This window comes from Neodiprion virginianus, chromosome 5 (assembly GCF_021901495.1).
Source record: "Neodiprion virginianus isolate iyNeoVirg1 chromosome 5, iyNeoVirg1.1, whole genome shotgun sequence".
NCBI lineage: Eukaryota > Metazoa > Arthropoda > Insecta > Hymenoptera > Diprionidae > Neodiprion > Neodiprion virginianus.
The window spans coordinates 691,139-709,294 of NC_060881.1; the positions used below are offsets into that span (position 1 = coordinate 691,139).

Below are 18,156 nucleotides of genomic sequence, written 5' to 3' on the forward strand. Positions count from 1 at the left end.
ATTAACGTGATTCTTATGCTCGCAAACGATGAGATGAAAAAGAAAAAAAAAAAAAGTAACAGAGAAAAAAAAATTACACAAACAGAATCAAAACCAGCCCATCTAGAGACTAGGTACGAAATTAATAATATACTATTGATACATACATATATGCACATATATCACGTATATATGTGTGTATATCGGTGTATTATACAATATACATATATATCGCTAGAATAAATCGATTGATCTATACATAGTCATCTTGATAAGTAAATGTGAAATACTTATATTACGAATAAATAACTTAGCGCTAGATTAATCACGTAGTGCAGCAGTAGCTTGTGATCGGTGTTTTTATTAATATTGTATCATATATAATTTACGTGTCGTAGAAAACGGTCCGCATTCTCTCTCTCTCTCTCTCTCTCTCTCTCTCTCACCTGCACAAACAAAAAAATGAACAAAGAAATGTAATTTTCGAAAAAAAGTATCGATCATTCGGCCTTGCACAACTTTTTACTACGAGGTAACGGCGTACAGTAGATCTCCGTTTCTTTTCCCCCGACTTCCGGTGGCCGGATGTAAGCAAGAAATCGGGGAGGGGATGAGCCGACTTCCGATGTCGTCTACGGGACGGCCTGCAGCAGCGCTCGGGGTTCTACTGTACAAGTTGACCGAAATAAGAAAGTGCTCTTTCTTTGTGAAAAATTTGTCCGCAAAAAAAAAAAAAAATAAAAAAAAAAAAAGAAACAACAGAGGGACAGTGCGAACTCGTGTATAGAAGAATATTACATACACATAATATTGTTATTTAAGTGCAATAGTGGAAATAGAAAGTTATATACATATATATATATCATCCTCTAATTGTATAAATCTATAATCAATCGGATAATTAATGGCTATTAATAACCATAGATAGATAGGGGCAGTTTAATTTTTGGTAGCTTTGAAATATATACATATATATATTTATTACACGGTCGCGTAGCATATAGTAAATTATATACATATATATCTAGTCAAAGTATAGTCAAGCGTTAGTCAAAACGATAGTCAAATTAGATGTGTGGTTTTTATTAGTATAAAATTATGAAATTTCATGGATGCCTTTCTTGTTTACAAAAACTTAGTGCTTCACATACATACATACATACATACATATATATATGTATGTCTTATTTTCTTCTTCTTCTTCTTTTTTACATTTTTCTTTCTTTCTGTCCTCTGAAAAAAAGAAAAAGAAAAAAAAATAACTTTGCTCTTCTGTTCTCAGTTTTTGTTATATATATACATATATATATGTATGTATATTTTTTTTCCTAACTTTATAACACATAATAACTTTAACTCTCACTTAACTCTCGTTTCATACGAACATGTTTTTGTTTCGTTGATTGCAAAAAAAAAAAAAAAAAAGAAAAGAAACAAAGAGCAAAGGAAAAAAATTACCGAATTTCCGCAACGATTTACAAATTCGTAGTTAGGTGTACTTGAGCACAAATTGTATGTTATACCGGTGTGGTGATAAAGTTGTATGTATATGCTGATATGCAGATCGTGCGGTAACTCGTTGCAGAAATTTACCAAGTTCGAAAGTTACTATACATACATAATATCCTTGATACATACTTCCTCTGGTTATACTAACACAAAACTTATACACGGGGATTATGGTTGAAACATTATTAATTTGCTTGTTTTTCCTTATAGATTTTATGTGGTCCCTGGGAGCATTACCTGACGGTGAGTTTGCCAAACTGCTATATCATATACACACATAAGTATATTTATTCGCAACCTTAACGCATTTCACCAATACAGCATCCTCGCCCATCATCTTCGTTCGTCCGCGTTAATTGTACATACAACGTATAAATACGTGTATATCGCATGGAACGTGACTGTGACTCACCTCCGATTCGAGTGCGCCACTTTTAAATCCCCGTCGAACATTCGAATGCTTTTTATCAAGCGCGTCGTGCTGTTTAAGGGGAGGTGAATTTCTTCAGAGGTGTGCGTCAAGCATTGAAATTTGATTTACAATATCAAGGGGATTTTCAAGTCCCCTCTGAACAGCAATTGCCGTCGGTACGGAAGTTTCGCATCTTGAATAACCAACGATTCCACCGCTGAAGAATAATACGGTTTTGTTGTGTTCTTTGTTTTTATTTATTTATTTATTTTTTTTACGCACTTTAAAACTCGAAAAATGGTCTAGAATCGTTAGGAAACTTAATTTATATACTCGTGATACTGAAAATGACGTCTTTACGATGAATTTACAATCGATACACATTTCGCTGTAAAAGTCGTACTTATTTTTAGGAGTTTTTTTCTTTTTGTTCTTTTAAAGAAAATAAAAACACCGAGCAACTTGATTTCGCAAATGTTGGAAAATATGTACCTCACGAGGTAATTTCCGTGTAGTGATAGAAGCATTTTCCATCTGTTCGCAGGTTTCCCGGCAGCAGCGTACGCGGCGTACGCGGCAGGGCGCAGCTACTCAGGATACCCTAGTTTCGGTCTCCCCTACCCAACAGGTAACCACCTTAGCCTTAACCACCTTAACCACCTTAACCACCTTAACCTTAACGGAGCCCACGTGGCGCCCCTGAGCCTGAATTTGAACCACATACACGCGAACTTGAACCCGCCGCCCCCAACGCCCCACAATCCCGCCCCCGCCGCCGCAGCCGCAGCTGCAACGGCAACGGCGCTATTTTACCACCCAAATTTGGACCTGTACAACGCCATGCCTCTGTGAACTAACACGCGCGCTAACAAACGCCATCCCCTTGCTCACAATCAGTCTGTCTTCGCTTTTGCGTACTTGTCTTTATCTTCGTCTTCGTCGTTTTTGCCTCCCCATATTTTTGTCACTCGCCCGTTTCACGGTTTAATATCGCGGGTGCGCGAGAAGCGATTTTTTGCAGGTAAAAAGCAGTATCGTTAAAAAAAAAAAAAAGAAAAGAAAAAAAATAAGTCATTCTTCGTTCCACTCCCCGACATTCACCATGGAAACAGTCAAAATGTACAGTATGGAAAAAACGAGATATTCGTGTGTTTTCCAGCTGCATCGATCTGCAATTTTTCAACTTTAATATCGCCCCAATCGTTGTACGGAAAAGAAGAACTCTGCGTGCGATCCTTTCATATTTTATACGTGATAAATGCTAGTATGTCGACGCTCGCAACTGGACGTGACGTTCTTCGCGAAACTATGGGAATGAGCGACAGCGAAAGCCAATGATCGAAACCCTTCTCTGTTGATCTGTCAGTAGCTAAATTTTAAATTTGTCCAACGCACTTTCCCAACTTTTGCGAGACTACGGAAAGAAATTAATCCGCCTTTTCGTTCTCCGTACCTGAGTGACGAAGAGTCGTATCTTGGCGCACCGTAAGACACGCGTTGTTTACTTCCACAATCTTCGTCGGAGCGTTATTATCACGGCGTAATATCGAGGCTGTTACAAGCTGATCAGACCCAAGTCGCTGAGCCGAGTGCCGAAATCTTGTATTTGTTTACATTTCCTCTTCGCTCGTCCGAGAAATCGGCGCTTGCCAAGCTCGGATCAAGAAATTCAGTCTCGAGCGAACCGCGAAGCGAGCAACAGCTGCTCACCGTAACTCCGTAATTCGTAGTTGATCGAACCAACGTGTGACAGTGCTTGAAGTGAAAACCCTTTCGCCGGCCGCGTGGTTTTTTTACCGACGTTGACGGTCAGCATGGACGATTTCGTCCTGGGCTCTTTTCTCCCACTCGGAGCTTTTCAAAAATTTGCGAAAAATGCAGGTAATCAGTTTCAGGTGCCTACTTGATATTCCAATGGTTTGCATCGTGAAATTTTCAATAAATTCGTTAGCAGAAATTGTTAACAACGAAAGATTCTCGACACACCGATAAGTGAGTCCATGTTGGCTGGCGGATGGTCGATTTAACCTTCTTCGATAAATTTTCACCGCGACCGTTCGACACGTGCGTTGCAGTTTCGTTGCACAATCGGAGCCTGCGGTTCGAACGAAGCGCGACTTGCGGTATCGATTATTTATTGTCCGATGACCCAGTGCCCGTGAATTTAACCCACCTTGTAAATTTTCACTCGCGATATTCGTCAGTGTATGTGTAACGTGCCTGTAAAACCCAAATGATTTGGTTCATTGGTTCAGACTTGAAGCACGACGCTTCTCATCGGTTAATTCAGCAGCTCAGGTATCATGTATGTATATAAACATATACTTTATATTTTTAATCGCAGTCAATTGAAAATATTCATTATTCATTTCCGTTAATTGAAATGACTTACATATTATATATAATATATATATATATATAATAAAATCGACCGATTGTCACTCGGTTTTATCCCCGTAATCGCGAATTCTGTTATTATACGTGATAATGTCATGACCCTAAATTTATCCATCATTTAGTATTATATAATTTATATTCTATGAATAAATTTCAAAGCACTGCGTCTGCAAAGTCGCGTTTTTTATATGCAAACGTTGCGTTATCTTGAAGGAAAATAAATAAGTAAATAATAACCAAAGATTGTACAGGTACGATAAACGTATATACATATAATGAACACATTGAATATGCATATATATCCTATACAAATGAAAATTATTGAGGATGTATTGATATAATTAATATTTGATAGGCGCCTAAGAACGATGCATGTATAAATATAGATAATTACACATATGTAATATATATATAGTACATATATATATATATATATATATATATATATATATATATATATATATATATATATATATATAGTCGACGAATGATTGCTCCAGGGCATTTGTGTAATAATTTATTGGATTGAATTTCAAGATTGAAAATTAAATTGAAAATTGAGATCGATCGCGAGGATGTCAGAGAAATTATAATTAATCACGTACAGTTATAACCTTATATATATATATATCCACATACACATGTATATACTTATACATATTGAGTATATAATACGCATCTACTTCATCGCAGCATTTCGTATCGAGTATATTATACTATACAACTTGAAAGTTGCTAAATTCTTCTTTATATTATTATTTTGCACCTCCGTTCGATTTAATAAAATCAGCTTAATTTACATCAATGAAAATCTGTTATAGACTAATTAAACGATGTCCATTTATTGTTACACTTTCTCAATATGTTCTTCTATTAATATTATCGTTTTCTCTTTCAATCGTCGCCCCGGTTTTCGCGTTAACTTTAAGATTATCGTCACCATTATTATTATTAGTGTCATCGTTGTTGTTGTTATTACTATTGTTATTATTATCGTCATTTTTATCAAACAGCTTTCTAATAAATCGGACTTGTTTAAAGGGGGAAGAAAATGAGGAAAAAAAATTTGAAATTCTCGCTCGTGTATTAAAAAAAAAAAAAAATACGAACAAACGCGTGATACACAAAAAGTATATACGTGTATGTAATACTTATACATATGGCATAAGGTCCGTAAGAAAGCGTAAGAAAAGCGTAAGAATAATTGACGTTGAGCCAAGGGTCTCAAGTGCTTTCTGCATAATTCCATTGTCCCGCTCGACGATTATGGATTCCTTGCGCTGCGGAGTTTTAGAAACTGGCGAAAGAAGTGGGGAAAAAGAATAAAAATAAAAAATAAAATAAAACGAAGGCGAACCCGGCCTGTAGAATTTAATTCTTTAGAAATTTCAAGTTACCAGCAAAGCTCGCGCGATTCGCGTATATGTACAATTATGTACTGTAGGAATGTAATGTAATTACGGACGTACCTTGATGCAGGGAAGTCACTTGCCCCGCGGGACGTTGCGTTAGAATTAGCCCGGAACGATTATATTTAACCACGTGAAACTGCAATTTTTTTAAAACCGCGCGCAGTAACGAGTCGAGCTTTATTTATACAGTATATAATGTACATAAACGAAGAAGCGAAGGAAAATATGCGGAAATAATTTTTAACACGTTGTATGTCATTTTGACATATTGTAAACGAGCTAATATTGTGAGAAGCGTTTTTGCGGCACTTTATTTGTGCATGAGGAAATTTCTCGCACGTCGGATCGTAATTATCATGACCCAATCCGCTCGCGTTATCTTATTTTACATTGTAATGCGTAAACGAATCGTCGTCAATGCGGCTTACTTACCGTAATCTTGATGTAAATGACAAGAGGATACTGATGTAATAAAAAAACCGTGTTTTGGTCCATTTAATAACGACGATGATAACGGCAATTGGAAATCGACTAACCAGCCAGTTGACCGGATTAAAAAATTTTATGTAATAAAAATTGTTAAAAATCGTAATAATATAATAACTAAACGAAACTAACACCGCTCACTGTTCCGCCATCTGTACAAATTACTGTACGTGCGTGTAGAATTTCACATAACATGAGCATCAGAGTGAAGTGTGTCCTTTGCGTTGACTAATAGATGCCTACGTACCTTATACCCGTAATGTGTTATAATTGCGGAAAGTACGGCTGATTATTTAATGTAATTAATTGTCATACTAATCACCCAGTAGATCAATTTTCAAAGAGTTAGACTGCGTGTTTAACGAACTGATAATATAAAGTCAATTATATTACTTGAAAAGCTTTCTTCGATTAATGGAAATAATTATTTGCATTTTCCTTGACTAGAAAAAGTGTCCAATTAATTCGTCATACATGCAGTACGATAACAATTCTCTGGTGTCATGTGTATGAAATGATTTTGATAAGAAATCGATAAAAATTCTCTCCAACATGATGAAATTATTTTTCACAACTGCTTCGTTGAAGTAAAATGAAACAAAGCTGTTTCGTAGATTTGCAAATATCACCAATCATTGATTAAAAAATTGCGGTCGAGGAACTATTTCTCTCTCGTTTTATTCGTAAGCAATGCAAAAGAGGAAGCATTAATTTAAAAAAACTGCAGCTTGTATCGAAACACGTTTTTCTGACTATCGCAAATCGTTTTGCAACATCACAAGGTGGGGAGGGAGGGGATGGAAAATTGTCGTGAAAAAGTGAGAGAAAAAAATCGCGTCTGTGATCCTCGAACCTTCAAACGAAAAGAATGAATAACGCGACTTATAAATAATGTAGACAATGTTTGTCGGACGTTGAATTGTGATTCTTTTTCCCTTTTTTTTCGCTCTCTCTCTCTCTCTCTCTCTCTCTCTTCCTCTCGCTTTTCTGCACAACCTCCATACTCGATACGTACATAGATATATATTATATATATTATATATGTATATATTTATGTACTTCCATATATGTATATGTATATGTATGTATTATTTCCCCGCTTTTCGCATCCTCTGCTGCGGCATTTATAATATGTACATTTGAATATTTTTACATGTAATATTTTCACGTCAAAGTTCACGAGGCATGGTCGTGCACAGGGCAGCAGTTCTCTCATCTCTCTCTCTCTCTCTCTCTCTCTCTCTTTCTTTTTCTCTTTCTCTTTATCAGCTGAATCTTTCCGTCTTTTTCTTTCTCTCTGTCTCTCTCTCTCTCTCTTTCTCACTTTCTCTCTATTCGTGTCTTATCTTCTCTTTGTACCCGTCAGCGAAGCGTACGATGGATGAAAATGAGACAGCCGGCCCACCCCCCTCGATATGTCCGAAAAGCATTTTTTTTTTTTTTTACCCCCCATTTTCTCACTCTCTCTCTCTCTCTCTCTCTTTCTTCGCTGATCCGGTGCCTCCAGGTGTATAAAATATGCGGATAAAATTGCATGGAAATTTATTCAGAAAAGCGTTCATCTTTCCTGCGTCATTCGTATCGAGTACCTAATCATTGTAGAAAAGAGGAAGAAAGGAAAAAAGAAAACAAGGGAAGATAAAATTTATGTACACCTGCGATGTTGACCGAAAAATTGTCGCATTGCGGAAACGAAATTTTCATTACAGGGGGTATGATAAATATTATACGTAAACAACAATTGTTTAAAATTTTGCCAACTCGTTGAGCGCAAATTGTAATAATACACTGAAAAATCTCGATCGTGTAACAATCGGATGTCAAAATTACAATACTCAATTACTATATACCTATATGTATATCAGGGTGGTTGTTTTTTAACTATTTTTTTCTTACCTATCCTTAGAAAATTTAGTTTTCAGCCTCAAACGAAGCCTCGTGAAACCGGAACTCGATAGCAAAATTGTAAAAGGTGCCTCATCCGATTTAAATTTTTCAAACACTGTAACCGAAATAACTCGAAAACTGTAAAAGTTAGTAAGCTGCTTTTGGTTTCAGTCTGCAAGTAATGAGATTTTCTATAAAAAAGAAGTCAAATACTACCGTACACCTAAATATTCGTCTTGCATTTGATACGGACGTTCAAAGTCGACGACGAGTGCAATGAATAAACGAATCAAGATGCTTTGTCACGTTGCAAATTTTTATCTCGCCAGTCTTCTAAGCTGTTACAAGTAATATCACGCAACAGTCGCGACATTATCTAACAAACATTTGATTGTTTACAAAATGAGAAACCAAAAACAACTTGTCAACTTGTAGAGTTTTCGAAATGTTTCGATTAGAATTTTGCTACCGAGTTGCGGGATTCGCGAGGCCTCGTTTCAGGCTAAGAACCAACTTTTCAAAGGATACGTAAGAAAAATTAAAATTGAATTTTTTTTTAAATTAACCCCACTCTGACGTATATAACATATCGCGTGTTACGAACGATACAAGCTGCAGTTTTTACCGGTTTTGTCAGAATAGCAACAATAACCGTTTGTTCCTCAACCGTGAAAAATATCGTGAACCATTACAACAGGTTTGTTTGTTCCTTTTTTCTAATTTGTGTTTGAACAAAGTTGTAAATAAATATTTTAATCTCCTATTCAGCCATCCCCCATACCAATTACATACCCATACGCATATGCCAGGGTTGCCCGCGGGATTATTCGGCGAATTTCGCGCACCTGCGGGAAAACCGTCGAGGTTATCGCGGGCTACCCGTGACTTGAACTATAACACAGCTGTGACCGTAGGTTTCAAACTAGCCCCGTTGTTTAGCTATGAAAATAGGGACTTAGGGGGTTCGTGGTACTTTCAGGTGCCTTGGGACTACCGCCATTCACTTCTGCACTATCTCCCGGTGAACCGCAGCTACACACCTACTCCCCGGAATACAGAATCATTCCCGAACAATGAATCGAGCGATCGAGCGATCGAACGAGATGATTTACGTATTTTATAAATGAATATATATATATATGTGATATCGGTAGCAGCAACAACAACAACAACAACGATGATAATAATGACTATAATGATAATGATAATAACATCTATTCGATCGACGTAAAAATATAATAAACTCACGTACTCGAGTCGTTAAATAACAATTGAATGTATAATAACGCGTTGAGTGGAAATAATTTTTTCGCATTCGTACATTTTGATGGATGAGAAAAAATGGGAAATTTTGATGGACGCGAACTCGTTTTTTGTATTTCAAAACGATATGTGACAGTTGGTAAAGTTTCAACAGAAATCTAATTTGCATCGTTGAAATGAATTGAATGGAAAACAAAATGTAATCGCGAACGATGTGTGAAATATTTTAAAATTGATAATCCGACGAGCTGCCGCGTATTAAATCTTTGTTATCTCGCTGCTGAATATTAGAATGCAATGATTATTATCGTCGTCGTTAATGATTCCGATGATAACAAACATTTGAATCCGTTAATAATCGGTAATAAATTTTCACGCAGAAAGGGAACGATGTCATTTTGATTTCAGTTTTTTTATTTTTTCAACTCCTTTTTTCAATTGACGTAATTTATATACAATGCTCTTTGATACCACAGTATAATACATTATACATAAATAAAGAACGATAAGATGAAAAAAGTTGATAATTGCATCTCGCGATGTGTTCGCAAGATTTTTATTTATTTGAATCTGTTATAATATTAATCGTTATAATGATGTGTATCAATTAATGATAAACGTAACTCGATCTTCATCATTTCCTCGATTTGTATAATATACAATTATTCACATTATACCTTCACAACTAGCGCGTTTTACGCGTGATAACAACAATATTAATAATAATCGTTTTTAGCAATGTATAACATAATACAATATAACGTACCGATGTTAATTGCTTTGCGATTTTCAACTCATTTCGCTTTGTGTTATAAATTTATTTAAAATTATCACTCGCGCCTATAATATTATCGATATTATCATTTAACTTCATCACTATACCCGCAATTAATCGTTTCACGTTCGTTATTATCATGTTTTTGACACGATTTCTCAAATCACCCTCATCCCGCACGCATCGTGATCGGTATTGTAAGTGTATAAAAAATATTGTACATATCACATTATGTATAAATAAATATACACACACACATATATATATATATATATATATATATATACCTATATAACAGTATCATTGATCGAGTAAATTGCTATAAATATAATGACATATTACTATCAAAGTTGAAGATTGTTTTGTCGGAATTTGAAATGAAAAAAGGAAAAAGGCAAAAAGATGAAAAAAATTACCATTGTCGTTATCATTATTGTTACGATAATATATACAATAGTATTAATATTATTATATATATATATATATATATATGTATATATATAATACATATAATTATATGCCTACAGGAGGTAGATGTTCGAAAATTAATTACAATGCGAGATTTGTGAAGTTATTATAATTATACGTATACCATTATCATGCGAAAGAAAATTAACGAAATTTAACAACGAATGAAAAAATAATCCCTGTCACAATTTATCATTCGACCCATAAATACGACAATTATTTGTAAGTGAAGTTAATCTTCGCCAAGCTTACAGTTTAATATAGTAACGAACCGTGATATATATATATATATATATATATATATATACATCTGCGAGTTTCGTTCAGCTGCCGCGTCCTGATTCCAATTAACATTAAATTTGCCACATTATGAAGGAATGATTAAGTTTTCCGCGAGGTTGAACCCAGTATTTTGTAAGCCGTCGCAATGTTGAATAGAAAAATTACTCCCGCAATTTTTCTAAGGCTCAGTCAGCGTCAGGTTAATTCTTGACTTTCGGTATCGTACTTGTAATTAAATCGACAAAAATATACACGTATTGCATACATGCTCAACCGAATGATTTTGAGTTTATCTTGAAGGAAACACAAGAGAAGAAGAAGAAAAACTCGCAGCAAGCTTTCTACTATACACGCAAAGCTTTTCACTTGTACGGATAAAAATTGTTAGCGGATATTTTAATTATCTTATTAATGGCGAATTTTTTAATTTATGAACGAGTGATTTTTATTTAATTTTTTTTTTTTCCGTTCTTTCTCTTTGGTTTTTGGTTTTAATATAACTCTGTATCTATTTACGCGGTTTGACGTGTGATTTATCATTATGAAAATTACAACGTATCGTTTATATTCCATGTAACATAAATGATGTATGGGTATATATAATGTGAGGAATATGCAGATACAGATAAAAATGTCAGCGTTTCGAATGTGATTGTAGGTGAAATTAGGCAGACGTGCATATAAAATGTATACGCCTGGTATATAGATATATATGATGTGTAAAAACATGTAAATAATCGATGTTCATGAGTAGTAAAGGAAAAAAATGTTCACAGACGCATGGCTGGCAAACTCGGTGGTCCTTCGTCCGGCAAAACGTCGTCTGCCTCTACCCCCATTCCATTAGAAGCCGAAATGTAGAGCGATTTGTACTTGAGCCGATACTCGATATGACGATACAAAGATACTGTGCATAATACGATAGGTATATACACGCAATGGAAAGCGGAAAAACAAATGAAAGGAAATAGAAAGAAAAATTAAATCGAATGTGAAGAAACGTGAGGGTGAAATATTTCGTAGAAATCGGAAACGGTCTCGTGGTATAAAAATCATATTACATATTGACATACCGAAACTGCATACATACATACATACATACATACATACACAATTATTATGCCTGTTTAAAATTTGATAACATCACACGTCCAGACGCTCGTCCGAATCTAAAATGCCCGGTGATTGAAGCTAGGCTACGAGTTCCAACGCTCAGATAATGTAATTACGTAATTATCTAGGGCTTTATTACTTACAGTTTTAAGAACATTTTAGAATTTTTTTCCTTGAAATTGATAACAAAATAGCGACATGGCGCATATAATTAGCGAACGACTCCTAACTCGAGCGCTTTTGCGGTGGCGCATCTTCTGACATCACTGTCCAACTTGTAACAGATGGAAAAATTTTTTTTTGAAGTCAAAAAACTCTTTCGGATTCGAGTTCGTAGATCAAATATATCCGATTGTGAACAAAAAATTGTTCGAAGTATTTTTGAATGGAAATTCAAAAATGTAGCCATCAAATCGAGTTCATAAACAAATTTTAAAGATCGTGTCAAAATTCCAAGAAATTTTAAGAAGATTGTAAAATTTTCTTAAAAATGTAAATAATAAATCTCTCAAACTCAAATTGCTCCAAATGTTTTCATGTCGTGAAGGAAAAAAAAAAAAAAAAAAAACAAAAATAGGTACGATCCTAGATCGTCCTTCTGTACCCCCTCCACCCTTGAAGTGAAGAGCGTGGCGAACTCGTGAAAAGCTCGTCGCACCGGGCCGAGGTTCAAATTGTATCTGAAAGTTAGGAAGCGAGATAAAAATAAAAAGGTGAATTAATGGAGGGACACGCGTATTTCCACTGTACTGTAGTTACTGTGACAAAACGATTCTGTGAACTTTGATACGCAATAGCGACGTGAAAAAAGACTCGCCTGTTATGTTATACAATTGTTATCATCCCGATGATGTATACCTAATCGTATAAATACGTAGACGTATTATACTCGCGGAGGTATAAATTTACGACGGAACTTCATTAATTACATAACCTACAATTATAGACGTACCCATAACGTACGATAATAATTGTCAAGAATTTTAAACATTCTGTAGTTGTTGGATCGTAGATGTTCAAAAATCGTAGTGCGTTGTGTGTAACTTTGTACAAGCTACACACCTTTAATCGAAACTATTAGGTTAGGTATAATTAGGTATAATACACCATGTATCGTTAGGCGTTTGTAAAACGGGTCAACTTTTTGCGTCGTTTCGGCCTCGATTCGCAATTTTCAAGCTTATTAATTCGTCGCGTTTCTTGAAAATCGTGGTTTTCATCGACAGACTCAAATTGTTTGCCCGATTTTAAAACCTATCCGATCCTCAGCGATGTTAATGCTATTTCGTAGAATATACTTACACGACTATTAGGGCCTCCGCCAGATTAGGTTGTCCATGTACTTTAACAATAACCAGACTACTGCTAATACCGCATATATAGTATAACCAAATTCTGAAGAAAAAAAAAAAAATGAAAAAAAAAACTAGAATCAAATACAAAAAAGAAAAAAACAAAGAAAGAACCGCCCATCGTCATTGCAAGAAGAGCTTTTTCTCCCCCGTATATATACGTTCGTATATAAATGTATAATATGTTATACATATATATATTATACATAATGATACACCGATCCAATCAATAATTATTCGTTCGCAATGTCAAGTTCAAATCGAATTCACAAAATAAAAAACAAAAAAAAAAAAAAACTGTGATCAGATATTCCGCGTGGTTTATAAGTTAACAACGTTGTGTAATTCGTCAATTTGTTATTTAATCAATTCAATTTTATTATATATATTATATATACTTGAAGGAATCGTGGAAAGTGATCGTAAGAAAATTTGGGGGAAATGAAACAATTTATTTCGTGACGAAGAAAAAAAAGAATCGATATTCAATTATAATTCATATTTTATTACTTGTAAGTACGATAACGATTCGCGTTAAAATATGCAGCGTCGTATATTATTTATATATAATATATAAATAATTTTTACTTATTTACTCGTACCTATATTGCAATTCCTTTCGACGACGACGAAAGTGAATAAGAAAGGGGGGAAAAAAAAAGGAAAATAATTACGTGAAAAAAGACAAACGAAACTATCTGTCCTGAGCTTACATTTGTTATATTACCACACCATGCTTAACGATATCCTATCTATTATAATATTTTTATGCACGTCTATAGATCGTTCGCGTTAACTTTTGTCCAGATTTATCGTTTATTTGTTTATTCTTACTTTTAAAATTTTATCTCTCGTCCGGCACGAATAGCGCGATTATGGTTGCCACTTTCCTCTTTCGCGTCTTCTTTCTTTCCCCTTATTTTCGCACCGTTTCGGTTGAAAATCATGCGGTTGAATCATAATGTTACAGATAATTTAAACTCGGTATAAAATTAACAATATTGATTCAAATCACGATCTCGATCATCGTCTATCTTTGTTCCATCATCGTGCATATAAACGTTAACGCTTTCGATCTGTAGTTCAATTGTTGCTATTCGTATAAGATTGTTTATATATACATATAATAATCGCTGTGATTGCATGTGAGTTTGAACGCGTTCGCACGTCCGTCGCCGGTTCGATTCGTTAGAAAGGGAAGACACAGGAAGAATGGATGTTGTAGAGCGATTTTCGATTCTTTATACAGCTTCTCTGGATAATTGATCGTTCCAATAATTGGAAAGTTTGAATCTGTCTAAGTTGAATCGATCGATTCGTTTGTAAAAAATAAATAATAACCTCAAAACTTGTTCCTTTTTTAACAACCGATTCCGGGAAAGGCGCTGCAACGCGATTGGTTATAAGGACTTGCGGTTTTGTTGTCAACGTAAAGAATCGTCAAAAATTACAAATATGAGATGAAGAGTAAAAGAGAAAAACGAAACCTCGAGGCGCGAGTTTTGTAAAACGATAGTATTTAATCGTTGAACACTCATACAAATAAGTAAATGAATAAATAAATAAATAAATAAATAAATAAATGATGATGATGATGATGATGATATTATGTCCTTCAGAGATAATCTGAACAAAATATAAGTTAATTGCTATTAATATAAATATATATGTATACAATACATAAAAGTAAACACAATTATCGATATATATGTACATACATGCATACACACGCGCTCTCACACACGAATACACACATAAATACGATAAACACAAACCGGCGTGTATGCACGTCGTACAATTACGAAATAAGGATTATCAATAATGAATGTCTTATGTAATAAATAAACTATCACGAAACAGCACAAGTTTTAGAAAATTTATGAAAATACGGTAATAATTTTCGTTCTTTGTTTTTCGATAAATTATTCAAACACTTCTTCATCTTCCAATTTTTCGCCTCATCGACTTATTTTCTCTTTCGACTTGTCAGCAGACCGGCCGTTGCCAGTATACGTAGGTAGATGTCATCCCCGATGCATACAACGAGTCGTTGAAATTGTCATCGATTTTTCACCCCCACTTTTGATACAGCCAATTTACATTACATGTAACATATAATCACACGATAACTCGCTTTCACCGCGGACGTTGTTACGTAATACATAAATATGTATAGACGGCCATTATTCCGTGCCTATTATATACCGCTTTTACTATGAGCTAGCCGTCAACCTAACGTCTGACGTCAGTTCGATATGCATGCCTGGGTTATATAAATCGATGCCGGGTTCATAGGTATACATGTAAAGCGTGCAATGCGGTACACCTGTTATGAGTATGACATATACGTATAAGCGTCGTACCTACACTGTTGGAAATAACTTGTGTTTTTTTATTTATTTATTTATTTATTTATTTATTTTGAAATCAAGCCATTTCGTGAATGCAAGGAATTCAGTCAATTACAATTGATAGATTTTTAAAAGGGTTAAACGCCCTGCTTCTTCAGATTTTCAAGTGCTTCGACTTTGCGGTGAGACTTTGAAAAAATACCAATTGGAATAGTCTTATTTTTATCTCAGACTCACTCGTACCGCAATCGTGGCTTTACCTGGCTAATATTTCGCGGTCGTATCGATAACAGCTACGTATTCGAGGCTGAATTGAAAATGGGAGAGGAAAGTAGAGGACGTATGGTCGTTGGTACCGCCGGATGTCACCAGGCGTCGCAAGTCGCTGTGCGTCGCTCTCGCGAGAAATGTTTCAGCACTCTTCACAACCTCCGCGAAGTAGAACTTGTTTCTTTTTCCAACAATGTAAGAACGATGTGGTTGAAATCGGCGAGACCGATTGCACTGTTTCGTGTTTGTGAATTTTAGTTGTTTAAAATAAGAAAAGAAATTTGCAAATTTGAAGGTATTAAAAATATTCGCAACAAGACAATGTTTTTTTGTTTTTTTTTTTTTATTGCCAAATAGAAAGTTAGAAACATGAAACGAAAGGGGGAAGACGACGTTATACTATATATATGGTTGGTCTTGACTTCTGGTAGGAACGCTAGTGTACCGTGCGGTGAGTCCGCGCCTGAACGGCCTGAACCCTGCGCGAATGAATCGGGTGGCCGTCAGCCCAGCCGGCTGTTCCGGTAAGCTTTTTTGTCAACCTGAATCGAAATCAACTATTTATTTACCTGGCTGCAGTGCCCTAGCTCTTAGATAATTTTTCCATCCTCATTTTCTTTCCTCTTGTCGTTCTTCCACCTTTTTCACCGTATGCTGGTCGTGTAGGTACTTACATACGTTAATTTACACATGTAACGCGAGCACGTCTTGCGCGTCTTTTCCGCACGCAAAGCAACCGTTTCTACGACGTTCGGGCGAGTCTGCGAATGCGCATGCGCGGAGTACTCGAATCTGGTATTTTCCCTACCCCGCGCATGCGCTGTCGCGAGCAAATCCGACGTTGCGCGACCCTAACCTCAATTTCGTTGCTTCGTGAAAAGACGCGTAACATAATCGCGTTATGTAAATAATCCTGTTCAACAAGATGGCGACGGTCTTTTCGCCTCGCGTATTTTCAATACACGACGTCGTATTGCAAAGTTACGCTCGGCCCGAAAAGACCGAGCTTACCTTCTTGTTAAACTGTATACATTTATTAACCATCCCGTAAATCATAATTGACCATGCGTTGTATAGGTATAATTACGTTCCTCTGCCACTTAATTGCAGCGTAACTATGTTCATAAAATTCGTTTACGCATTGGTAGGATGTTTTAAATATTAATACATATAATACTGCTGTAGACCTAGAAGCTTCGTACTTTCAATCGCACACAAACATACACACAGACGCACACGCCAGTATCTGCGTAACTAGATATTTTAGGGGAAAAAAGAAATTCTCAGTTATTTATATTATCATTATAAATTATTGTTATTAGTATTACACCGTTGAAGAGATGTTGAATTTATCGAGAGTAACAAGGTATAGACCAAAATATAATATTTATACAACGTGACCAAATTAGCACCTTTTTTTTATTGCGCAACGTTGTAGGTCTAAAAAAATGCGATAAACCGGTTGAAACAAAGCTGCTTTTCTTCTTCGGTCTTATTGATTTCTCCGCTCTTGGCAGACTCGTTAATGTGTCAAAGTGTGAGATTGAATCACGTCGGTATCTCGATTTGTCAAAGGAGAAAAAGAAAAAAAAGAGACAAAGGAAAATAAAATTGCCACGTAAGAAGCGATACGAGCAATTCGTCGTTTTTTCGTTTCGACAAGAAAGCGGATTTCTTACTTTTTACCTTCAGATCCGATGCGTAATTCGGCAAATCGCTGTATGCAGAGAATTCTCTCACGGCTTATGGTTTTTCGCATCTCTTGTAGGATGACAAATTTACTTGTCCTTTTTCTTTTTTTTTTTTCCTCTCGTACAATCGTCGCGCGCAAATTCTCGTGATATCCATAAGAATTCCATCCGAGAGGCAGAATTTTTTATCTCATCAATCATTCTATTGAAATTTTACTTGTAAAATATTTGCCCCGTCTTTGATGATACACACGTTTTGTGTTAAAGAAAGACGAAAAGTAAAAAAAGCGAATAGTGCTGATTTTTCCCCGAAAAACGCTTCGATATTTTGATGCCAAAAAAACAAAAAAAAAAAAAAAAGCCACGAACAATGTGATCCTTTTACAACGCGTTGCAATTTCCTGCAAGCCCGTTATAATAATAATAACATAACAGCAATACACTCGCATCAAATCTTATTTCAAATTCTTTCCACAATAATTAGACAGAGACGAAATTTGGCTAAATTT

At 35.4% G+C, this 18,156-nt stretch overlaps 1 protein-coding gene across 15 annotated transcripts in view; it reads left to right on the forward strand.

The window, feature by feature from the left end:
* Positions 1 to 18,156, forward strand: part of LOC124305411 (RNA-binding protein Musashi homolog Rbp6) — a 402,463-nt gene that overhangs the window by 371,178 nt on the left and 13,129 nt on the right. For 10 of the 15 annotated variants that reach the window (XR_006908374.1, XR_006908375.1, XM_046764807.1 and 7 more), the window contains 3 exons: positions 1,699 to 1,731; positions 2,445 to 2,528; positions 16,388 to 16,480. Coding sequence is in view for 13 of the 15 variants with exons in the window: in XM_046764807.1 (XP_046620763.1) it covers positions 1,699 to 1,731; positions 2,445 to 2,528; positions 16,388 to 16,480 (210 nt within the window). In the remaining 2 variants the exon portion in view is untranslated. The remainder of the gene's footprint in view (positions 1 to 1,698; positions 1,732 to 2,444; positions 2,529 to 16,387; positions 16,481 to 18,156) is intronic. The other 5 variants (XM_046764814.1, XM_046764815.1, XM_046764818.1 and 2 more) reach the window with 1 other exon arrangement.